The 27,158-nt window shown below is 34.1% G+C and overlaps 1 protein-coding gene across 27 annotated transcripts in view; it reads left to right on the top strand.

Moving 5' to 3' along the window:
• The window catches only part of LOC127070722 (sodium/potassium-transporting ATPase subunit alpha), a 94,712-nt gene that overhangs the window by 43,661 nt on the left and 23,893 nt on the right, over positions 1-27,158 (top strand). For 22 of the 27 annotated variants that reach the window (XM_051009050.1, XM_051009054.1, XM_051009052.1 and 19 more), the window contains exons 2-7: positions 19,528-19,608; positions 20,773-20,898; positions 21,214-22,939; positions 23,034-23,270; positions 23,410-23,711; positions 25,579-25,673. In XM_051009050.1, coding sequence (XP_050865007.1) covers positions 19,528-19,608; positions 20,773-20,898; positions 21,214-22,939; positions 23,034-23,270; positions 23,410-23,711; positions 25,579-25,673 — 2,567 coding nt within the window. Of the gene's footprint in view, positions 1-19,527; positions 19,609-20,772; positions 20,899-21,213; positions 22,940-23,033; positions 23,271-23,409; positions 23,712-24,176; positions 24,272-25,578; positions 25,674-27,158 lie in introns of all 27 variants that reach the window. The other 5 variants (XM_051009031.1, XM_051009059.1, XM_051009057.1 and 2 more) reach the window with 3 other exon arrangements.

Below are 27,158 nucleotides of genomic sequence, written 5' to 3'. Positions count from 1 at the left end.
ATCCTTCTCATAGATCTCTCTCATTCTCCTAGATCTCGATATTTTCCGATTGAAACTATCCGATCGAAAATATTTTATGCATTTGTAAAAAAAATTCATCGTCTCGCGACTGGTTGGATAATCGTTGTTGTGCTTAGATAGACGAAGATAAAAACACATAGATAAATATATAAAGATAGATAGAGAGAAATAGAGATAGAGAATGAATAAGATCGCCCTCTTCGATGGTGCGTTGCGTTAACCGATTCGAACGAACGGCGGCGCTGATGCGCGCACGAGAGTTCGTGACTGTGGATCCAAGGACGGTGCCGTCAATTGAAAAGGTCGATCCTTTTAAGAGGCCCTTACCGACGTTTTCCATTCATTGAAATTTCTTTCGCCTGGCACACTCGCCGGTTTAACTTCCGCCTGCGATTATCTATCGCATGTAGTTTCCGCGCGGCTACCATTACCTCGCGAAATTTTTTTTTTCTCTTTTTTTTTCTCTATTTTGCTTCTCCATCCATTCCTTCCTCCCTTTATTCCTCCTATCTCTCTTCTTCTTCTTCTTCTTCTTCTTCGTCTTTTGCTTCCTCTTTTCATTCCTCCGTTCTTCTTCAAAAAGAATTTTGTTGAACCCTCTGTCATCGAGTTAGTTCAGTATAATATCTTTAGTTTCTTATCTCCTTCTTCTTTCTTTCTTACTCGTTCTTTTTGTTTCTCTTGCTTTTTCTTATTTTCTACTCCTTTCGACTTCTTTCTCGTTCGTCTTCGTTTTACGTCTTTCCTTTTCTTTCTTTCTTTTTTTTGTACTTTCGCGAACGAGGTTTTTAATAGTCGTTGTAATCATCGTTATCGTTATTATTGTTTTCTTGTTTTCTTGGTATTTTTCTTTTTTTCGTATAAAATTTTGTTTTCCATTGAAGCAAATTCGTACGGGAGCGAACGAACGAGATAGTGTTTCCTTTTTTTTCTTTTTCTTTTTTACCTTCCTTCGAATCGATTAATCCCAATAGATTAGACGTTTCCAATTGATTATAATTAAATAAAGGAGTTTTATATCGTTTAATAAGTATTAGTTTCTCCTGCTTTTTTTTGTTTTTTTTTTTTTAATCTATAAATTAGATCGATCTGATCGTTGAAAAAAAGAAATGAATGATGATATTCGTAGCAATATATATATATATATATATATTTTTTTTTCTCTAGACATGTGCGTTAGAGATAGATTTGTTTCCTTCTCTTTCACTTCCTCTTACGGAATATTTTTCTTTCTCTCACTCTCCCTCTCTCTTTTCTTTATTATTATTATCATTATTATTTTCTTTTGCTTCCTCCTAAGGTGGCGCAGCTTGGCGACCTCATTGATCATTCCAGGCGTACGCTTCGTGATAGGACTTGCGCCCTTTGCAAAGTGTTCAGGGCGGTTACATAATGCAGTGACGTTCGTTCATTCAGGCCGTTCATTCGTCCGTCTATTGTGAAACACACTCGTGTCGACTGGAAACTTCCAAAGTATAAACGACCTATCCTATAAAGATTTACATGCATACATACATACATATGTATAAATTATATATATACATATATATATATATATATATAATTTATAGTTTCGATTAATTTCATTCGTGATCGTTTTTGTGTTCATGGTATATTAAAAATTAAAAAAAAAAAAGAAAGAAAGAAAGCATATTATAAACATATAAAATATAAAGTGAATTTAATGTGTATGCATATGTATACACGTATACGTGTGTACGTGTGTGTACGTACGTACGTAGATATATCTCGGACAGGTGTTCTCCTATCGTTGTTGATATTCTTTTTCACTTTTATCACCGTCGCGTTATCTTCCAAACAGGTTTTTCACGTAACGATTCTTGAATTATTTGCTAAAGACTTTGTAAGAGAGTTCGCGTTAAAGCGATCACCTTCAACTTGATAATTTCAAGTTTCGTTAGCAGACTCTAGACGAAACTAAATACATATATAAGTAATGCATTTACATCGTAGAATATATCTCTTCGTTTGTCGAACGGATAATTATTTCTTTTTTCTTTTCTTTTCTTTCTTTTTCGAATGATACAAGAAAATAAAGAGAAACGAAAGGGAAGAGGACGTTTCTATTTTCTTTTTCATTTTTCATTTTATTTCTTTTTATCTTTTTTTTTTCCTTTTTCTCGAGCGAATTATCATATCGGTGAACGTGACGAAGTGTTGTCGGTGTATGTTAGGAAAAAGAGAAAGAGAAAGAGGACGAGGACGAGGACGAGGACGTGGACGAGTTAAGCTCTCTTTTTCTCTTACTTAGAGGGTAATATCAGGAACACGAGATAGTGACGTAGGAGAAAGAGGGGAAAACGATGAGAGGGAGGGTGGAAGAAGGGGTGTGTGTTCAGGGTGTGTTTTACGTCGTTGGTCTCTCTCTCTCTCTCTCTTTCTCTTCTCTTCGTTCCGTGACTAGGGTTGCTGGTACTAACACAAGTAGGAGAAAGAGAAAGATATATATATATATATATATATATATATATATATATATATGAGAGAAAGAGAGAGAGAGACTACGACAACGACAACGATCGTAGGTGGAAGGGCCAGAGACTAGGTGGCGCCCATGGCGACTTGCTGGCTTCTGGGGCGCCTATCGATCCTAACTTATTTATAATTCATCTGACATTTCGATTGGTACGATAACGTCGAGGCCAATTGTATATTCGTACTCTTCGATATATTACACATATTAGTAGATATACATATGTGTGTACGTATGTATGTATGTATGTATTTGTGTATGTATTTCTATTCTTATATTTCATCCCTTATTTTTATTCCCCTTTTTTAATCTTATTTTCCTGCATCGTCCGTTCTACTTTACCCTTTAAATCAGTTTCTTTTTCTTACGTTCGTCGAGGATTTGAAAAAGAAACAGAAAGGAAAAGGTGGAAAGCTTGTCAATTAATAATCTTATCGAATAATTCTTTTGATTGAATTCTTTGAAATTCTTCTTCGAAAAACGAATGATCGTTGATGATAATTTCGAATGATATAATAGAGATACAGTCTCGATTAACATTTTTTTTTTTTTTTTACCGAAACCGATGTTACTTTTACGATCGATTTCCCAATGAAGTTTTTATTTTATCTTACTTTCATCTCGCAAATCGTTTATTAATAACCGAACGATATTCGATAATAATTTTTATTTTCCTAGAAAGAAAAAGAAAAAGAAAAAGAGAGATTATCCAGAACGTGGTTACTTTCGTGCGGGCACGAAAGCTTTCCGTGTCCTCGTTTAAGTAAAATCGATCATTTTTCTAGAGAAAAAGAAAAAAAGAAAGAGAGAGAGAGAGAGAGAGAAAGAGAAAGAGAAAGAATTAATGTCGTCGAAGCTTCTATCTCTCTCTCTCTCTCTCTCTTACCTAGCCACTCACTCTTTCCTATTTTTTTTCTTCCTTTCTTTTTATTTTCATTTATCTTCTTTTTCTTTCCACAGTCTGTTTATTTCAAATTCTCCCGCCTTTCTTCTCATTTATTCTGCATGAACGACAATGATAGACAGAGACAGAAAGATAGAAAGACAGAGAGAGAAAATTTCTATTTCCGCCGCGGCCTCTATATCCCTCGTCGACTTTCTTTTCTTAGAAATGATCGATAAGCGTTGAAATCGGCACGAGTTTTATGGCCCTCTTTCTCTTCTACAACGACGATTACAACAACTATAATAATTTCTTTTCAAAATGGTGTAACAGTTCAATCGATAGGTAATGAAAATTTCATTCGTATCGATGTAACTCTTCGTCATTCTTTTCTTCTTGATTTTTGTTTTATTTTTTATTTTTTATCAAATACGTTAACCCCTTTTCTATCTATCTATCTCTCTCTCTCTCTCTCTCTCTCTTTCTTCTTTTTTCTCCTCCTTCTTCATCTTCGTTCGTAAAATTTTCTTTCGTGAAATCATAAAATCGTTTCTTTGATCTACGATCAAACGGATCGAAGATCATCCGTATGAATCTTAACGTTCATAGATTCTTCGATATGTTTAATCGTTGCTTCTCTTTCTCTCTCTCTCTCTCTCTCTCTCTCTCTCTCTCTCTCTCTCTCTCTCTCTATCTCCATTTCCACCCCCACTCTTTGAAAGACTTCCGCTTAAAGCATTTCTCGGTCTTCTAACTCGAAGCGTCTTGTTTACTTTTCTTTTAATACGGTTAAGCATTACGTTAAGGTCGTTCACCCCTCTCTTTCTTCTTCTTCTTTTTTTTTTACTTTTTCTTTTTTGTTGCGATGGTTGAGAAAGCGTATTATTATATTATAACTTTTCCAACTTACGTTATAATTAATATTGATATAATATTGTAAGTGTTATATATTAAAATAAAAAATAGACTTTTACAAATATACGTAATGCGATAATGATATTAAACGATACGATACGAGATATTATTGTTTATGAGTTAACGTTATTTTTAATTCGATAAAAAAAAATGCATCATCGAATCTTCGTATTCTCTGTGAGATAAGTAATTAGATATTAATGATTTTATAGAAAAGTAGGGAAAAACAAAAATTCGGATAAGCGATGAAGATAAACGAGCCTTAAAGAATCTCTCTGTAAAAGTATTTTGCTTTAAAAATATTTATGAAACGCTTGTGTATTATTTACTTTAGGATTAGAAAACGTCGATATCGAGTATAGTTATTGTCGGTCACGTTTCTTCAAACGTGTTAGAACATTAAATGTCTCGTATCAATCAAGTCAACTCAAGTCAAGTCAAAATAATGATTTTCGCACGTTTTCTTGTACACGCAAATGGACATATCCGTTCGATCATTTATTTGTTTTATTTATTTATTTATTTATTTATTTATTTATTTATTTATCTATTTATTCATTCATTTATTTATTTATTTTTTATATATATATCAAAAATCGTCAAACTTTAAATCGAATTATTAAACGTTCTTAAATTACCTAGGAAAGGTAAGAAAACATTTCGTTAATCTTCGTGTTAATTAATATCAATGCTCAAGGATGCGGATCAATTTAAAGGTTAAGGTTCATTGAATTAATTCATGTTCGTTCTCTGGTTCATTCGTTCGTTCATTCGTTCGTTCGTTCGTTCGTTCGTTCGTTCGTTGGTTCGTTCGTTCGTAAGTTTTTAATTGATTAATTCTCGAGACTAAGGTCCTCTCTCTTTCCTCATCGAATTCATTTAATTATATATACCTTAGCAAATATAAAAAGGAAACTTTCTTCGAATTAGTAAAGATTATCATTATTATTCCTTTCTTTTTTTTGTAGTAATTTAATTCTCTACAAATTTTTATTGATATATTTCATGATTAATAAAAATTTATATACATACATATATAATAACATTTTTATTAATATATATAATATATAATAAACATATATAATAAATTTATACACACACATATATATATAAATTTTTATTAATTCAATTTACATACATATATATACAAAATATATAAATTTATATACATCGATAGATACATACATACATACATATATACATACAAAATAAAGAAATTTTACACCGATCGACGATATAACATACCATTGATTTGAACGAACGAGTCGATAACCGAGCTGCGTCTGGTTCGTTCAACATGGTAGTGGGGGATGTTGGCGAACGTGAGGGTGGGATAGACGCAGGTAGGTGAGAAAGGAGAGGGGTGGAGAGGAGAGAAGAGGAGAAAAGAGGAGAGAGAAGAGGAGAGAGGGAGAAGAGACCGAGTAGACGACGGGTCGTATCAAACGAGAGTAGTGATGCTCTTATTGGCCCAAGTTCCGAAGGAGAATTTACTATCTCTTTTTCTCTCCCACGTTATCTGCTTGTCTGTCTGTCTTTCTATATATATATACATCTCTCTCTCTCTCTCTTTCTCTCTCTCTCTCTTTCTCTCTCTTTCTCTCTCGCTCTCTCTCTCTCATTCTTGTCGAAGTAAGTCGGGCTGTGACACAAATACGCACAGTGTCTCGAAGACTTTCAGGGACGATCAGACGAAAATAGACGAAAGTCCAATTTTAATCGCGGAACCTCGACCCGCGTATTTCCTACGTGTCCATCAGCATAGAATCAACAAAACACACATACGGAATCGTCAACATTCATATTAATGCAAATGTGTATACGTGTGTTCGTTTCTTTCTCTCTCTCTCTCTCTCTTTTTCTCTCTATACATCGTCTGTATACACATACCCATATATACACACACACATATATATATATTATGTATATATATATGTATGTATAAGCTTTTGGCCGAGTTTACCACTTGTGCACACGTTGTAAAAGCTTCCTCTTCCTCAAGAAATGATTTCGATCGATTCGTACTTCCACACACCTGGCACGGAATACCAACGTAAACTTTATTTTATTGGCTTATCTACCATCCATTTATTTGAATTACATATCCACGAATATGTTCAATATAGAAATATATATATAAATATATTATATCGTACATCGTCATAATAGAAGACCTTCTTTATAAGTCCTCCATTACGTGGACGACTATAACAATTATTTATTTCTTTAATTATTTAATTACTCGTTTCATTTTTTACTTGCGACCTTGTTACTATTTCTCTTCTCCTTCTTTCTTTTTTTATTTTTTTCGCTCGCTTCTTTTTCTTTTCTTTTTATTTATCTCAAAAAAAAAAAAAAGAAAAAGAAAACAAAAAAAGAAGAAGAAAAAGGAAGAAAGAAAAGAAAAAAGGAAAGATAAGACTGATTACTAAAAGAATTTAGCAGAAGCTAAATTATATATAAGCAATAGGAAGCACGTTGTAGTTGGATGTACGGATCTCTATCGGTGTGTTCATGTAGCAGCACGTAGGCACTCTCAAGTTAAACGGCCAATCTCTCCCTCTTGACCCAATTCGTAAAACGTCCTGTGGCGACGCACGCCTGACGTCACAGGTCTCTCTTTCTCTCTCTTTCTCTCTCTCTTTATCTATCTAACTATCTATCTATCTAACTATCTATCTATCTATCTATCTATGTATCTATCTCTCTTTTACGAGAGTGAGTAACGCGTGAGGGTGCGTACAAGGCCAACAAACGTTCTCTCTTTTATCCATAATACATTTTCTTTCTCTCTCTCTCTCTCTCTCTCTCTCTCTCTTTCTCTCTTACACACGTTCTGAATCTCTTTCTCTGCTTACGGAAGAGACATTATTCGATCGGTCGTTGCCTATATATCTATCTACCCGGATGTTTCTTACATTCGATCTTTCAATTCGCCAGAAGAAATTTGTACTTCGAAGAATCCCTAATCGTAAACGTATGACAATTAATTAATTAACGTCTTCTTCTTCTTCTTCTTCTTCTTCTTCTTTTACCACTTCTATTTCTATTTCTTCTTCTTTTTCTTCTTCTTCTTTGGTAAATACACCGTAAAATCGATTAACATAGCCGAAGAAAAATCAAAATCACAGTTCTAATTCATTTCTACGACTTTTTGTTATCTTCATTCGCTGATGAACGATATTACTCGATGTTTTGTATATTGATGATTAAATATTATCTTTTTTCAAGAAGTGTCTTCTACTTTTTGAGGATTCGGTGATGGTCGGAAGACATAGAAAAAATATTGAAAAAAAGAAAAGAGAGAGAAGAAAAGATTCGATGGAACGTTTCCAAGGCAATCTCGACTTTCCTACGAGCAATTCGATTTCTGTAAAGGCTGAATACTCGATTATTCTCCGTGAACGATTCTCGAATAATAGCTCTGTTAGTTCTGGTTTTCACGTCGAATTTAATGGAAGGACGAAGAGAGAGAGAGAGAGAGAGAGAGAGAGAAGAGGGTGAAGGGTGAGTTGAATCGGTTCGAACTTAATCGTCGAATAGTTTAGCTTGATCGATCGAAATAATTCAACAGACTTTATTACTATCATCATTTTGTAGTACGATTACAATTTACCATCGACGAAACGATTTACTATTGAACAAACAAATTTAAAAAAAAAAAAGAAAAGAAAATAAGAGAAAAAGTTGAACGATTCTAGAAAAGAATTTCAATAAAATACTTTAGTAACAACGTTGAAATTTAGTTTCCATAATCTTTAACAACACATACACATATACACACGTAGGTTCATACCATCTTTATCGTGATAATGTAATCACGATATTTTAAGTGTTACTTACCTTCGTAGAAGATGTAGAATTCATTATGTTAAATTCTACATCTGGTATATTAAACAAGGATGAAGTATTGAGAGTAACGTCGAGAAAGGGTGAAGTATTAGGATCATAACGGAGTATATATGTATATATATTTTCACCCTCCGTCTTTTCATCCCTTCTATTAATGGGTCCAGCGATTCGGTGTCGTTGCCAGCTAGTTGTTCCGTGGCCTGTCTCTGAAACCTCTCTTTCTCTTTCTCTCTTTTACCCTTCCATCTCTTCGTTTTCGTCTCTAATTTGAATCGAGAAATGAAAATGTAGTAAGACAGTTGCTGATAAAATCTCATTCGACGTTTTGAATAAACTCGATATACCTTTTTTAAGATCCTACAAGTCGTTATATTTTTTTTTTTGTTATACTCCACATTAATTTTTTGATTCATTTCTTTTCTTTACTTCCCTATAACTCGATTAACTTAGACAACCTAGAACGAGTCTATACATTATGTATATATTTTTAATTTCTCTTCTACAACTCGATCTTATCAACAATACTAAATCGTTCTATATAATAATTCTTTACATTACTCACTTCGTTACGATTCATTCATACAACGATGATAAGAAAAGAAAAAAAAAGAAAAGAAAAGAAAAGAAAAGAAAAGAAAGATTCAAATAGATCGAAGATCATTCTTTAATAATAAATAAATTATACAACGACGAGGATGAAAATAACAATAGTAGACGTTCTTCCTCGATATATAAATCTCGAAGAAGAAAAGGAACTATAAAAAAAAAAAAGAGGAAAGGAAAAATTGAAAATATAGATAGATTAAATATTTTAGAAGACGGAATAGGTGATTGAGATAAGGATGGAGGTTAAGGGTTGAGGTTGGATCGTAAGGTAAGGAGTTAGAGTGATAAGAAATCACGATGGAAATAAATACCTGTGAATAGCTCGTATTTCGTAGGTGGTACGATGGAGCTCAGCCGCAGTATACGAGGACAAGCGTAATAGGGTGCCCTGGTTGGGTATTGATCCATGATGGTGCACAACGGTTGCTGAGGGGATAGGTTGGGGGGGGATTGGGAGTTGGGGGTTGAGGGTTGAGGGTTGAGAGTTGGTAGTAGTAGGGTTGTGGTGTTAGGAGAGACCGTAGCATCGACGCATGCGCTTTTAGGATCGAGGTTCCTTCATCATCGACCCGCGACGGTTCGGAAAGAGACATAGAAATAGAAGGCGTAATGCGGAAAAGCACGGGAGAGAGATAACTATATATTATATATTACAGAAGAGAGAGTTTATATATAGGATGTTTTCAAAATGATGATGAAGTCAAATTTTAAGAGGATATTTCATTTGTAAGGATTGAAGAAAGAGAAGAAATGAGGATGAGATAAACGTTGCTTTTCAAAAGTTGTTTCTTCTTCTTCGTTTTTTGTTGGTTCGGTTGCAGACATGTGTTTTCTTTTTTTTTGTTTTTTTTTGTTTTGTTTTTATTCACGTAGAAACTTTTACGAACGTTTTATATCAATGTCGCAATGTTTGAATTATAGAGAAACTCGTGTAGTGGATATTTTACTAGTTTGGTAAGGATTGAAAAAAAAAAGAAAGGAGTAATAAAGAAACGAGGATGATATAAACGCGTTGGCTTTGAAAAGCTTTTTCTTTTCCTTTCTTTCTTTCTTTCTTTCTTTCTTTTTTTTGTTTTTTGTGAAGTTACAGACATGTTCTTTCTATTTATGAACAAATTTTCACGAATTGCTCTTTATATCGTCGTAACGTTTAATTTGTAAAGAAATTCGTGTAAATTGATTTCGTAATTAATCCCCGTAATTAGGATTCGATCTAAATGAAAAAAAAAAAAAAGGAAAAAAAAAAAATGTTTGAAAATAGCCATGTTTTATTAGTACGATTAGTTCTATTTTTTGTTTGTCTCAGCATATTTAAAGAACGTATTAGACGATTTATTTGTAAAACACTTTGTATGTGTTTTAAATATTCGACGATTTATTTTTAAAACATTTCGTATGTACGTGTTTATATAAGAAAGAAAGGAAAAAAGAAAGAAAGAAAAATTTAGTTCGATCATGGTACGGTAGCATATATACGGTAGCATCGATTTAAACGAACCCCCAAGTAGTTTTTCAAGAATGGATAGAAGCTTTAAATCAACTTCGATACAGGGCACGAACAGAAAGTTCGTACGAAGTATATATACCGAGGAGTGGATTCAAAGGGTGGTAGGTTGGATTAGATTGGGTTGCATTTGAATTGGGGTAGCGTCTGAGTTGATAGAATAATGGGGTGAGGGGTTTTCAAGAAAGGAGATATGTGTTCGTAGCACGCGAAGATCGTAAATATGTTCTACATATGTATGAAAACGTATATATGTATTCTATTTTATCTATATATGTAAATTAACATGATTAAAAAACAGTATTACGAATAACGAGTAACCTGACCTAAAAAAAAAATATATATATATATATGTGTATCATCGATTATTTAAACGAAGAAGATCCTAATGATCCACTCGATCTTGATAAAGATACGAAAAAAAAAAAAATGGAACGTGATCCTCGTATAATTTGATTAGTTTTCGTTGCATTAGGTTAAATAAATTACAATCAATAGATCTTATATGATAACTTCTTCTTTTTTTTTCTCTCTCTCTTGATTATAATTTTAATAAGATCAAATAGAATCGAATTATTTACACGTGCGATATTAAAATGAGTTACGATGTTGTAAATGCAATGGGTTTGAACGATTTAAATATATTTTTTTTCTTTTCTTTTTTTTTATTTACGAGTGATAGATACGTTTCTGTGGGGAAAGGCCGAGTCCCGAATTGGATTAAGCCGAGTGCGACTTCGCTTATAATTCGTTGGATGGTTCGTTACAACCCTTTCCCCTTTATGAACCTAGCTGTCCTTTATTCTCCAACCCTCTCTATCCGTCTCTGTCTGCTTCTCTTTATCTCTCTCTCTCTCTCTCTCTCTCTCTCTCTCTCTCTCTCTCTCTCTCTCTCTCTCTCTCTCTCTCTCTCTCCCTCTTTTCTCCCTCTCACTCCCATTTCGACGCTCTAACTCTTGCATAAGGGTCCCCGAAGCCGAAGATAGTTACGCAACTCGATTAAACTTCGCGTTTGTCGTATCTATAAAGCAACGAAAATTTCTAATATATCTTCGGGAGAATTTTAATGAGATTTTACTATATCTATATATTTCTGAAAATGTGTGTGTGTATGTTTATATTAATTTAATAGAAATGAACGAACAAACGAACGAACGGAGGATGAAAATTTTAATTGATAAAAATTCGTGTGATTATTATGTTATATATATTATATATATATATGTGTGTATGTATTTATGTATATATATATATACAATTTCGATTAACAATCTGTCAATATCGGGATTTAAGAAAAATTTAATCAATATCTTTGATATACGAACCAATAATAATTAATTTTAATTATTCTCTCTCTCTCTCTCTCTCTCTTTCTATCTATCTATCTATCTATCAATCTATCTCTCTCTGTTTCTATACGATGTAGTCGATCAATGAACGACGATATTTTAAGGAAATGATTCGTTTATCGTAAACCACGATAAACGGGTTACGAACGAATGATTTTGTCATCGTTGATTAAGTCCTTCCTTTCTTTATATTCGTGAACACGTTAAATGAAAAAATAAAAGAAAACGAAAAAAGCAAAAAATGTCTTGTTACATAACAAAATCATTGATAATCATGTCCGTCGATTTTCTTATTGCTATGATCAATTTTTTAATACGCGTCTCCGCGAATCGTTCCTCGTGCTGTCGTCAAATTTAATCGTCTGTTCAGAAAAGGAAAAATGAGATAAAAGAAATTAATTCATTAATTAAATGAATCGATAAAAATCTTCTTGGAGAAATAATTGATAAACTTTTTTGCTCTTATTCCTATAACTCGAATGAAGTTTCTAAAATTTTTAATTCGATTCATCGGGAGGGTAAGTTAAATTATTAAACTTTGTTAAGTTTAACATATGTATATATATAAATTATAGTATATGTACATATAAATTGCACATATACAAATAATATCTATACAATTATATTATATATCTATATATATATAAATCGTATATACAATAATACACACAAATATAAATTACAGAAAAAATATATATATTTCTATAATTATATATACATTATATATATATATATATATATATAAAAATATATATATGAAGTACGATCGTTATAAATCATTACATTCATGTATAGATTCGAATCAAGATAATAGTTGTTTTTCTCTATCGAGAGATATAAGCAGTAGTTGCCACAGTCTCTCTCTCTCTCTCTCTTTTTATATGAATGGAATGTATCTTGACGTCACGATAATCACAATATAACCGCAAAGGGAAATTCCTCGCGTAAATATCTAAACAAGAAAGAAAGAGAGAGAGAGAGAGAGAGAGAGAGAGAGAGAGAGAGAGAGAGAGAAAATGAACGCGTATACTCGAATCGAGAACACTCGGTTGAACGACCCTTCTTCCCTATCCCTTTAAGTCTGTCCCTCTCTCTCTCTCTCTCTCTTTCTCTCTTTCTTTCTCTCTTTCTCACTCTTTTTCTTACGTTAACGATCTCGAAGAAGATGATACCACCGACCCTTTTTCTTCGATGATCTTCGAGCAGCGTTTACACTATCTTTTTCTCAAGAGTCTAACGAGTTCTAAGTCTTTCACATATTGTACCGTTAACATTTACCTTACCTTATTCCACCTACATACATATACATACATATAATTCTCACCTTTTTTTCTTCTTCAAACTTTCAAAAGCTTTCACTTCTTTCACAATCCATAATCAATCGCTATATCCCAATTACGATTACGATCACCGCAATATCTCTTGACATTACCATCCTATATAAACACCAATATTAAAATCAAAATCGGATTTCAAGATTATATAATAAATCGAAGAAAACGTAGTTAGTCAAAGTAAGTCAAAAAAAAAAAGAGAGAGATAACAAAACGAAGAAACGTGAGATAAAGGATTGAAGAAGGATTTCAAAATCAAAACGAAGAAAAAGAAGAAGAAGATTATATATGAAGAATATACATTCAGACGGAGACAGATATAGACAGACAGATAGATAGATAAATAGATAGATAGATAGATAGATAGATAGATAGATAGATAAATAGAGATAGATAGAAAGAGAAAGAAAGAAAGAGAGTGAGTGAGAGAATGAGTGAGTGAGTGAGTGAGTGAGTTAATCGTTCGAAGAGGTTCGTATTCAGTGGCACGGTCGCGACCAGGCAAGCTCTTAAGGTCAATTCACTCGTGAGTTACGAGTCGCCGCAATAACGTATCAGCAGCCACGTATACCGTGCTTCGGGACGCGATTTTATCGTGGCCGCTTTCCTGCGGCCAGTTGCGTCGCCCCCGGTCACACTCCGACCACTTCCGCTCGCGGATTTCTCTCTCTCTCTCTCTCTCTGTATGTTTCTCTCTGTCTCTCTCTTTCTCTGTTTTTCTCTCTCTCTCTCTCTCTCTTCTCTTCTCTTCATCTAATCTCTACGTACACCACCGTCATTATTATTCTCTTCTACTATATCTACTAACGTGTGTATATTTGTGTGTGTGTGTGGTTTTGTATCTTTGTGGGTGTATATGGTACGTACGAACGTTGTGATTTCTCGGGAGACCATTCGAGATACTTGTAACTACTCTTGTATCTAGATAGGTAAATATATATTTTGTGTATGTATGTGTGTATATATGGAATTTATATAAATAAAGTATAATATATGTGTGTATATATATATATGTATATATATTATATATTATTTATATATTTTTTATCATATGTATTATATATTATATATATATATGTATGTATTTATGTATGTATTTATTATGTCATATAATATAAAATGTCGAATTTCTTTTTGAATCGAATAGACATATGTAATCTTTTTATTTCTTTTTTTGTTGATTCTCTTTTTTTTTCTTTCTTTTTTTAAATATCAAAGAAATCGTGGCACAGTCGTGGCATCTTCGATCGTATCATTTTTTGCCGTCATTATTCTAACAAAAAAAAAAAAAAAAGAAAAGAATGGAAGTATTCTTCCCTCCGTTGGAAAAGTTTTCTTGTCTGTCAGATGATCGTTTTTATAGGTTTTTATTTCATTGACATTTGTCAAAATTTTCTATAGAGTTTTCCTTGTTTGTTAAATATTATTCTTAGGGAAATTTTCTCGTACGAGATATTGTTGCAAGAGTTCGCTTACTTTTAACGATATCGATCAATAAAACGTATTGCTAAACTTTAATTAGTGATTCATTTGTACGGGCCTATATCACGATCGACATCGTTATAATTGAATTTTCTGCAAAATATTAGATGTAAAAATGAAAAGGAAAGAAAAGAATATTAAAAGAAACTAATAAGGCAGTTAACTAAAAATTCTACAAACTTTATAAAGGCAATATGAAAAAAAAAAAAGATAAGAAATAAAAACATGGAACTTTTAAACGCTCGTTTGAGTCATTTGTTGATAAAGTTGTAAATACAATTAGAAATTCGACATTTTCATATACATATCCATACACACACACACACACACATCTATATATATATATATATATATCACAATCATACTACTGGCTTTTATATATTAAACTTATAGAATATTAAAATATATTAATATATTAAAACATATGAAACACCTATTAAACTGAATACTTATTAATACATCTTCAATTTTATTCATTAATAATAATTCAAATAAACAAACATAAATAACATAACACACATATAAAATCGTAATGATACCCATACATATTAATATATAATACATTAAAAATAAATCTTCTTATACATAATATCGATACATAAAACATATTAATAACGTAACTAAATCGATTGAAGAATCTCATTCAATCAGCAAGAAATGAGTATAAGGAAGGAAAATAAATAATAAGTAAAAAGCGAGTGGTAAAGCGGATAAAGGATAAATAACATTTCGAAATTAGTTTTCACGATCATTCTTATATCTGATCACAAAGTATCTAATCGCAAAGACAATGCGTGTAAAGGCGTGTAATGCGTAACACGATGCTCGCGGACGACCGAGTAAAAGTCCTCGGGATCTCTCTTCTTGTCCACGTGCATTAAATTCGACACGGAAACCGGTTACACCGTGTGGGATTGGATAAACGTCACAGGGTCGTTCGTGTTCGTTTAAAGGAACGATCGTAAAAACGTAACTTTGTTACGCGTCACCGCAATGGCGGGTTCGCGCGCGCACCTCATATATGTAAACGACAATTCCGCGACATTATTATTATTATCTCTCGTTCATCGTCGCACGCTCGTCGTTATTGAGGAAGCACGATTATGCAATTTCGTCGCCGTTTCTCGTATCTCTGTCTCTGTCTCTCTCTCTCTCTCTCTCTCTTTCTCTATCCCTATGTTTTACACACTAAATGTATCTAACACACCTATCAAATCTCTCTACCTACCTATCTACCTACCTACCTACTTAACTAAGTACCTACGTACCTACCTATGTATTTTAACTACCTGCCTGTTTGCCTACGTTCGTTTCTACGTAAGTTTCTTGTAAATTTTTTTCCTTTTTTTTTTTTCTTTTCTTTTACGTACTTCTTATCTTTCTCTCTCTCTTTGTTTTTTTATTCTTTTTTGTTTTGTTTTCTTTTTTTTGTTTCTTTTTCCTACGTTGAAAATATTCCCGGACATGTTTTTGTTACGTATAGGTGAATAGGTATGTAGGTGGATAGGTGTGTGGGGGTTATGAAAGATATTCAATGGTAGTGATTGTAAAATATAGTTTAGGGAATGTAAGTGTGGAAATGTAGAATGGAAGTATCTTTTATGAACCATTTTTTTATTGCGGAAATATGTTTTATATGAATGGTTTAGATATGGAAATATCTTTTATTATATGGATATCTCTTATATATAGTTTGTTTTTAATTATATATAAGTATATACATATATATATATATATATATATATATATATATATATATATAATAGCAGTTTTTTTAATTTTCTTTTTCTTTTTATATCTATATCATTTTTTTATCGAAGTAATAGATCTTCATCTTGTAGGAAAAATTCATTCGAAGAGATAATTAAACGTCCCCTCTTTCAAAATAGATCTTTATCATCGTCTCTTCCCAAGGGATTCATTCTCCCGATAGATCTTCACGATCTTTAAAGCGAACTTTAATTGATTGTCTCTGAGTTTCCGAGATTTCCGATCGAACGTCAGAGTATACTCCGAGACAGAGTAGAGATCGTTTAGATTCTTTGTGCGATATCGTAACATAGACACAGAGAGAAAGAGAGAAAGAGAAAGAGAAAGAGCAAGAGCAAGAGAGAGAGCAAGAGAGAGATAGAGAAGAGCTCTGATCTAAAATGCTTTTATCTCCTTTATATCATCGCGATTAAAATTAACTGCTTGACAGACCGTGAGAATTTCCACTACCATAACGTTCGACATAGTAATTGCTCGTTGTTAGTTAACCGAGTCTTCTTTTCACGTGCCTACGATCTTCTCTCTCTCTCTCTCTCTCTCTCTCTCTCTCTCATTTTTTCTTCTATTTTTTTCTATTTTTTTTTTTTTAATTTCCTTTCGCATCCTTTTTATAAAACAGCGTCTACTAACGAACATGATCGTAACGTTCATATACATAAAACGTTTTACGACGATGGTGATCTATTTCGAATTTGATTCATTAAAAGAACACTAAATACAATATGGTGTACCATATATATATATATTTACTCGTGCAAATTCTAGGCCAAGTTCATGGTACCTTCGTGATGAATAAGTTGAAATCATGTTACGTCCCTTTCTCGTTTCTTCTTTTCTTTTCTTTTCTTTTCTTTTCTTTTCTTTTCTTTTCTTTTTTTTTCGTAACACGAATGAGAAGGGTTGGCCCGGTTTAACCCTTTTCTTAGAAAGAAAACTAAAGAACGACGAGAGTAAAGATAGACTCTCGAAAAAATGATTAACGCTCTTAAAATTTCTTCTTCTTAATCCTCTTCATCTTCATCTTCATTTTCATTTTCATTCTCTTTTCCTTATCATTTTATTTATTTATTTATTTATTTATTTATTTATTTATTTATTTATTTATTTATTTATTTGTTAATTTCGTATTCCTTCTCTTGTCCTTCCTTCTTCTCTTTGTCGTTGCATTTTGTAATTTAATTTCTTTCTTTCTTCCATAAATTTCCTACTCCTTTATCTCTCCTTTTTCTTTTCCTTTTTTCTTTTTTCCATCATCATCATCATCCTCTCGTCATTATTATATCATATTTTCTTTTATACTTCATTATTATTATTTTCTTTCAACTGTTGCTCTCTTCTTTATCTCTCCTTTACCTTTCTCATTTCTTTCTTTCTTTCTTTCTTTCTTTCTTTCTTGTTTTCTCTTTTTCTTCCTTTTTTCTCTTTTCCCTTCTCCCTTTTCTTTTTTCAGAGCTTTTGACGTTGCTTACGTCATCGGCAATATATCCGTTGGATAATCTAAAGTATCCTATATCGCGTGCGCACAGTAGATTCTAGCGTTGACTCAGCTAGTTTGCCGCAAACCTTCTCCGCAAGCTGGTCGATAAAGACAGAATTTGCGGCATTTCGATTCCCAGGGAATTTCTATTGGGTTTAACTCTTATTTGAAAGCTTTTTGTTTTCTACATAGTACATATATATATACACTATACATATATATATTACACCATACATATATTTGTGTATATATATATACGATACATGTATATATCTTTATCTATCTATCTACTTGTCTATCTATTTATCTATTTGTCTCTTTCTCTCTCTCTTTCTCTTTCTCATCTATCTTACCTATATATTATTGTATATTCATTTCTCTCGTATGTTTTATATACAGTCAAGTTTTCCCTAGCTATTTGTAGAACGATATGGCAAACTGCAACCACATCCCTCGACAAACTGTAACACCTTCTTCCTCTCTCTCTCTCTCTCTTTCTCTCTTTCGTATCACAATTACCTCCCCCGTCACATTCTTCCTCTTCTCTTCTCTTTTCCTCTTATATCACGAATAATAATCAAGAAAGACTTTTAATTAGAGACGAGGGTCGTTCGCGAATTCTAGGGTGCAATATATTTTCCTCTCTCTCTCTCTCTTTCTCTCTCTCGTTACTCTTTCCCCTAGACGCAACTCGAATTAAAAATGAAAAATGTACCGATGTTCTTTCATTCTTTTTTTTTATTTCTTTTCCTTCCTTTTATTTCTATTCTTTTTCCTTTTTCGTGATTACGTACTCGTGAAAGTAATATATACATATGTATATATATATATACACACTTTATTTTTGATTCGAATATATCGATTTCGAATGTATGTATGTATGTATGTATGTATGTATGTATGTATGTATGTATGTATGTATGTATGAAAAAAAATAAAAAAGAACAAAAAAGTAGTCTTTGAAAATTAGCTTTTTCGAAATAACCTTTACAACGTGGTTACGTCGTCGTATTGTAACCAATAGCAGGAATGGATGTAATAGAGGGGAAGGGAGGAAAATAAAGGAGTAACAGAAGGAAAACGGGGTTACCATGAGAAAAGGGAGACTTTGTTAAACGAAGGTGACGATTACGGAACATTGTTGGCCCATTCATACCGACGTGGAGGTCTATCCATTGAGTCGACCAACCGGAAATGGTCGTTATCCAAACACGATGTATTTCAACGAGGTCGACGTAGAGAAGAATTGCGTTCTCTACCGAGGTCGCACTTGAAAATTAGGGAGTACATTTTTTTTCTTCTTTTTTTTTTCTCTATCTTTTCTTCTCTTATTCGTACGTGGTTCGTCACACACAGGTTTTTCTCTATTCATCGAAGATACGAACGTTATGTGTTCGTGTGTTGTTGTTCGTGATGTTAATTTTCTATGAACAATAAAGAAAAAAAGCAGGATATACGTTTGTCAGGATCATCAGGATCATCAGGATCATCAGGAAGGATCATTAAAAATCATTTCACTCATCATATTTTCTGTTATAAATTAGTTACATGTATACATGTGAAATAATTTTCTTTTAATATTGTTTTATATTTTTATTGAAACAACGCATAGATACGTACACGTTACACTTACACGTTACACGTTACACTTACACTTACACGTATACACAGAGAGAAACACATGCAGAATGGAACGCGTAATTCTTTTTTCTTGATTTTTCTTTCTATTTCTTTTTTTTTTTTTTGTTGTTTTTATTTTTCTTTTTCTCTTTTTTTTCTTGTCTTTTTTTTTTCACACGTATTACATCTCACGATTTTGTTGTCACTCATTTTTTTACAGCATGGCCGCTCAGATTCATACAGGGTCGCCACATTACCCAACATTCGCGACGACAACAAAACAGCCGATGGAATGTACAAGGTATTCAGGAAGGATTTCCGTTTCACGTAATCTTTATTTGTGCATCCGGTCTACTGGGATATATATATATATATGTGTGTGTGTGTGTGTGTCCGCTTCTTCGATTAAAAAAAAAAAAAAAAAAAAAAAGAGAACTCTCAATGGGAAATATGGCAACTTGGTTTCTTTCATCTTGGTCTTCTTCTTCTATTTCTACTTCTACTTCTACTTCTACTTCTTCATCATCTATTTCTTCTTCTATTTTTCATCCTTTCTATCTTCTCTCGCTAAACTCTATTTAATCTTTGGGCTATCTAGGACTTAACAATTTTCGAAATATTCTCTTCTTCTTTTTCTTCTTCTTTTCTCTTTCATAAATTCATTCATTTATTTATTCTTCTTTATATATATATATATATATATATATATATTTTTTTTTTCATAACTCTAATCTCTTCTTAGAGTGTTAATATATATATATATATATATACATCTCACATCTCTATTTTTCTTCGTCTATTCTAACAAAGTGTTTATTATATGGTCGTAATCGATTTAAAATGGTTGACGAGGGACGAAATTCATTAATTAATTCATTCATTAATTCATTCATTCATTCATTCATTCATTATTTAATTACTTGGGAAACATCGAAACTCTGACACTAACACTAATAATATACTCTATCATACATACTCTTATTCCTTGCATATAATCACTCTCGAGAATCTTTCTAATCTATCTTAGAAAATCTTATGGGAAGATGGTGGGAACATTGAACGGATGTGATCCGTTACTTCGTTCCGCTTATTTCTTATACAAGTTTAAACGGGATTAAAACGTCGTTGACTCTTTTAATCCGGGAAAAACGGTATTAACATCGATTGCGAATTTTGCAAACTGCAAAATGCAATTGACGAATTGAAAATATTTTCTTTGTCTCTCTCCCTTTACAAAAAAAAAATAAATAAATAAAAAAAAGAAAAACTACATCAGTGCAACGATATTAATCGTAATTTTTATTTTCTCTTCCTTTCCTTTTCTATTTTTTTTCCTTTTTTTTTCTCTCTCTCTCTCTCTCTCTCTCTTTCTTTCTCTCTCTTTCTCTCTCTCTCTCTCTCTCTCTCTCTTTCTCTCTTTCTCTCTCTCTCTCTCTCTCTCTCTGGCCATCCCTTTTCAAAATAGTCGCGGCGAAAGAAGCCAATGCGGAAGGGAGAAAATTTGGACGATTTGAAGCAAGAGTTGGACATTGACTTCCACAAAATCACACCCGAAGAACTCTATCAAAGATTTCAGACGCATCCTGAAAACGTGAGTACGATCATGTAATATTTTTATTTATTATTCATTGTTATTACTTTTGTTATATCGTCTAATTTAATCTATTATTATTTATGACTATATATATATATATACATATTACATATGATTTATTCTTATTATTTCTACAAAAATTTATTTATTTATTTATTATATTAATAAATATATATATATATACATTACATATGATTTATTATTATCATTATCATTATTACAAACATTTATCCATAGCAAATAATTTTTAGAAAAACATTTAAGCGTACCTTAAAAAAAAAAAAAAACAAAAAAATATGTTTGATATTCCAGGGCCTCAGTCACGCGAAAGCAAAGGAGAACCTTGAAAGGGACGGACCGAACGCGTTAACGCCACCTAAGCAAACACCAGAATGGTTAAAATTCTGCAAGAATCTATTCGGTGGTTTCGCCCTATTGCTATGGATCGGTGCAATCCTTTGTTTCATCGCATACTCGATCCAGGCCTCGACGAGCGAGGATCCGAACGACGACAATCTTTACCTCGGCATCGTTTTAGCGGCGGTCGTCATAGTTACCGGTATATTCTCATATTATCAGGAAAGCAAGTCGAGCAAGATAATGGAATCGTTCAAGAACATGGTACCGCAATTCGCGACGGTGATAAGAGAAGGCGAGAAGCTTACACTTAGAGCGGAGGATTTGGTATTGGGCGATGTCGTAGAAGTGAAATTTGGAGATCGTATACCAGCGGATATTAGGATTATCGAGTCACGAGGATTTAAAGTGGACAACAGCTCGCTAACTGGTGAATCCGAGCCACAGTCAAGGTCACCTGAGTTCACCCACGAGAATCCATTGGAAACGAAAAATTTAGCATTCTTCTCGACTAATGCGGTAGAGGGTACGGCCAAGGGTGTGGTTATCTGTTGCGGTGATCAAACGGTCATGGGTAGAATCGCTGGATTAGCATCCGGTCTTGATACAGGTGAAACGCCAATCGCTAAAGAAATCCATCATTTTATTCATCTTATCACCGGTGTGGCCGTGTTCCTTGGATTAACGTTCTTCTTAATCGCCTTCATTCTTGGATATCATTGGTTGGACGCCGTTATCTTCCTTATTGGTATAATCGTCGCTAACGTGCCGGAAGGATTACTCGCAACCGTAACCGTATGTCTCACGCTAACCGCAAAGAGGATGGCCTCGAAGAATTGTCTAGTTAAGAATCTCGAAGCCGTAGAAACGCTTGGTTCTACGTCCACCATCTGTTCCGACAAAACCGGTACCCTGACACAAAACAGAATGACCGTTGCTCACATGTGGTTCGATAATCAGATCATCGAGGCTGACACCACGGAAAATCAATCTGGCTTGCAATACGATCGTACGAGTCCTGGTTTCAAGGCATTGTCGAAAATCGCTACCCTCTGCAATCGTGCCGAATTTAAACCTGGTCAAGAGAACGTACCGATCCTACAAAGGGAGGTCAATGGCGACGCTTCCGAGGCTGCTCTACTCAAATGTATGGAACTGGCTCACGGTGATGTCATGGGTATGAGGAAGAAGAACAAAAAGGTCTGCGAAATTCCGTTCAACTCTACCAACAAGTATCAAGTATCTATCCACGAATCCGACGATCCTAACGATCCGAGACATCTATTGGTCATGAAGGGTGCCCCAGAAAGGATCTTAGACAGGTGCTCGACCATTTTCATCGGCGGAAAGGAAAAGGTATTGGACGAGGAAATGAAGGAAGCATTTAACAACGCATATCTCGAACTCGGTGGGCTCGGTGAACGTGTACTTGGTTTCTGCGATTTCGTACTCCCGTCCGACAAGTTCCCGATCGGCTTCAAATTCAATTCCGACGACCCGAACTTCGCGGTCGATGGACTCCGCTTCGTGGGCCTGATGTCTATGATCGACCCGCCCAGGGCTGCGGTACCCGATGCGGTCGCTAAATGCCGATCCGCTGGTATCAAGGTCATTATGGTCACCGGTGACCATCCGATCACTGCCAAAGCCATTGCCAAATCCGTCGGCATCATATCCGAAGGTATGCGATTGAAAATATTTCCTACTATTTTGTTCTCTCTCTATTTTTTCTTTTTCTTTTCTTCTTATTTCTTTTTCTATCTTATACTCTTCAGGTAACGAAACCGTCGAGGACATTGCTCAGCGGCTGAACATTCCCGTATCCGAGGTAAATCCTCGCGAAGCCAAGGCCGCAGTTATCCATGGAACCGCACTCAGGGAACTGAATTCCGACCAACTGGACGAGATCCTCAGGTACCACACCGAAATTGTGTTCGCCCGTACCTCGCCACAACAGAAACTCATTATCGTCGAGGGTTGTCAACGAATGGGCGCCATTGTAGCCGTAACTGGTACGTCAATGTCACCACACGTCGGTTACCTTGATATGTCGATAATAATTTCATTTTTCATATCGTTATTAATTACTTCTCTCTCTCTCTCTCTCTCTCTCTTTTTTTCTCTTCATACGTGATCGATCGATCAATTTAGGCGATGGCGTAAACGATTCACCAGCTTTGAAGAAAGCCGATATCGGTGTAGCTATGGGTATAGCTGGTTCAGACGTCTCCAAGCAAGCAGCCGACATGATCCTACTCGATGACAACTTTGCCTCCATTGTGACGGGCGTGGAGGAGGGTCGCTTGATCTTCGACAACTTAAAAAAATCTATCGCATATACTCTGACCTCGAACATACCAGAGATCTCCCCTTTCCTGGCGTTCATTCTCTGCGACATACCGTTGCCACTTGGTACCGTCACTATTCTCTGCATCGATCTGGGAACCGACATGGTGAGTTCGAATCATTCCGACATTTACTTCTCGGTCGTTCTTTTCTTCGATAACGTGAAAAGAAAAGGAAAAAAAAAAAAGAAAGAAAGAGAACGAAAGAAAATATTGTTCTATACAAATTTCTTTTTTTTTTTTTGCTCTTTTTTTTCTGATAAATTTGTCTCGTTTCTCTCTCTTTGTTTTTTTTTTTTTTTTGTATTTCTTTCTTTCTTTCTCTCTCTCTTTTTCTTTTCGATCGTTGGGGACGAGGTATCTCTTTCTCTTTCTTTTTTTCTTTCTTTCTCCGTCCCCATCGATATCGTTACATTGTCCTTCTTCTTGTAAAATATCAATTTGATAGACCAGAACATCCTGAAGATTGCTAACAGCCAACAAACAGGCCAAACGAAGAAACGTGTCGACAATCTTTTATCCTGACTCTCTTTAAAACTCTTTCTCTCTTTCTTTCAATATGATCGTTGTCAGGTACCAGCAATATCTCTGGCTTACGAGCAGGTGGAGTCCGACATAATGAAGCGACAGCCACGTGATCCACATCATGACAACCTCGTTAACGAAAGGTCCGAAGAGGTTTTCGAAATTCTATTTCGAATCGATTATTGCTTTTTGTTATTTACTACTACATACCTATTCTTCGATTATCGTAAAGCAAATCCTGGGTACACTCTAACAAAATTCATTTCACCCACCCTCCTATTCTTCATCCTTCCACCTTCCCTCCCTCTCTCTCTCTCTCTCTTTCTCTCTCACACGTTCTCATTGTCAGGTAGAAGAGAGCTCCTGTACAGACGCAGTAATGCTAGACGTTGGCCGATATCACAGCAGCACCGATTTTAACATCCAGTAAAAATTTACTTTCGCTTGTGAACATAATTCATAGTTCCCTTTTTCTTTTGTTCTTTTAGGTATTATACGGAACTTAGAATATTGTAAGATGTTTAATCGATTGTTACATAAACGTTTCGTCGAGCACGAGTATCGATCGATATAAATTTGCAATTATGATCTACAATCTAGCTTACAAACGATTTTTACGAGATAACGTTTTTCTTAATTTTCTTTTTTTTTCTCTCTCTTCTTTTCTTTTCTTTTTCTCTTTTTTTTCTGGTTGTCGTTGTTTTTAAAAAAAAATACTCGTGATCGAGAACGTTGAACCATTTCTTTTACAGGTATCTAACACGTGAAACGATACGTTCCGCGATAAAAAAAAAAAAAAATCGAAACTATTATACTTTACTAGCCCGATAGAATATCTTGGATGTACACATCGTGTGGCAATCCTAAAGACATATCCAACAGACCAAACCATCCCCTAAACTAAAATCCTCCGGTATTATTATCTTTGAAATACTTTAGCCCAAATTCCAATTCATTTATAATTTATTATCAGTTATCAATAATTTTAGTTGACTTCTACGCTTTTCATCATATTATACATGGAGCAAGGATGCTGACGTTATCGAGAAAATAATCGATATTATTATTAATAATTATTTTTATTATTTTTACTTTTCTCTCTCTCTCTCTCTCTCTCTTTCTCTCATTCTCTCTCTCTCTAGCCATCTCTCTCTTTCTCTCTATCTCTCTCTCTCTCTCTCTAACTCTCTATCTATCTATCTATTTTTTTTTAATGTAGATCCACGTAGATCTTTCTTTTTTTAATTATTATTTTTATTAATATTAATATTCTTATTCTCATTATTCTTATTATTATTATTGTTATTATAGTCACGCGCAATCAGAATAAAAAGCGTTGTTAAAAAGCAGTTAGATTGGTCAGCATGCTTGCGCGAAGGTCATCGAAAGACGTATTCTCTTGATTTACATGTTGTCGTTGTTACTGAGCTTCTTGATAATGTGACGTCAGGTACCCGCCATCTCACTAGCCTACGAGGAGGCAGAGAGCGATATTATGAAGCGACAGCCACGAAACCCCTTCACTGACAAGCTAGTTAACGAAAGGTAACACATCAACAAACATAATCGAATCTATCCACGAACTACACGAGAGATCAAATGCGATAAGAAAGAGTTTTGTCGTCTCGGTTATCTAATTATTCTGATCATCGAACTTGCTCGAGATAATATCTATCATTTGTCAGAGATAAGTGGAAATAAGAAGGGCTTGATTGCTGAAAGGGCTCGAAGGAATGAAAACAGACAAAAAATTGCAAACAATAGAGGAAGGCTAAAGAAAAATTAGAAATTCAAATGATCCCTCAATGTTGATGGATAAAGTCAAAATGATCGAGCAAAATTCGATGATTTGATCATTGAGACGCGATCGCTCTTCTCTATCTATCTCTATCTCTCTCTCTCTCTCTCTCTTTCTCTCTCACACACACACACAGTCTCTCTCTATCTCTCTATCTCTCTTTCTCTCTCTATCTCTATCTATCTATCTATCTATCTATCTATCTATCTATCTATTTATCTATTTATCGATATATTTCTTTATCGTTACACTTATATACTGGTTACTCTGGTAGTTAGTTCGTAAATATTTTGTTCGTATAATTACACACACACCCACACCCGCACACGCATGTATATACGTGTGTATATATATATATATGTGCGTGTGCGTGTGTTTGCGTGTGTGTATGCGTGCGTTTGTGTGTGTGATATTAATATTATATATCTATTGTGACACTGAGAGAAATGAAAAGAGACAACAATACAAATCGACACGATGACGAGGAAAACGTACACTTTCTCTTTGCTCTATTCGCACGTAATTTTTGTTACACCTTTTTCTTTTCTTCTCTCCTCTCTCTCTCTCTCTCTCTCTCTCTCTCTCCCTCTCTCTCTCTCTCTCTCTCTCTCTTTCTCTTTCTCTTCCTCTTCTTCCTATTCTACTATCTCTATACAATATTTACGTACGAACGAGTCAAGGGAAAATTAGAGGTGAAAACGAGTACGAGACTAATCGAAACCATCTTATCTTTCACGTTTAACAACGTTCTATCTCAAAGACGTAAATAACTTTAATATATACACCCTATACATATATATATATGTATGTATTTAGATTACATACGATACATAATATCTATCTATAGATACACATATTCGATAAAGATCGACAATAACGTGACTTGGATCGATTAGTCCGTGTTCTCGATTCCTCTATGTCGACTAAACACGGTAGGATTTAAAACTTAACAAGGTAACGGGATCATGCACGACGTATAAACACGTATCAGGGGATTGGTTGCTAGGTATCAGGAAGCTTTTATTATCAGAATTTGATCTTCTATTTGTATCTTTATCACTGTCTCTCTGTCTCTCTCTCTCTTACTCTCTCTCTCTCTCTCTCTCTCTCTCTCTCTCTCTCTGTCTGTCTGTCTCTGTCTCTGTCTCTGTCTCTCTGTTCTATCTATTTCTATTTCTTTTTATCTCGAACAACGTGATCGTTACTCGTTTCGAAAAAAATATCTTCTCGCG

The sequence above is a fragment of the Vespula vulgaris genome, chromosome 19 (assembly GCF_905475345.1).
Source record: "Vespula vulgaris chromosome 19, iyVesVulg1.1, whole genome shotgun sequence".
In the NCBI taxonomy this organism is placed as follows: Eukaryota; Metazoa; Arthropoda; class Insecta; order Hymenoptera; family Vespidae; genus Vespula; species Vespula vulgaris.
The sequence above is the reverse complement of the archived record's forward strand: the minus strand, read 5'-3'. Positions and strand labels throughout refer to the sequence as shown.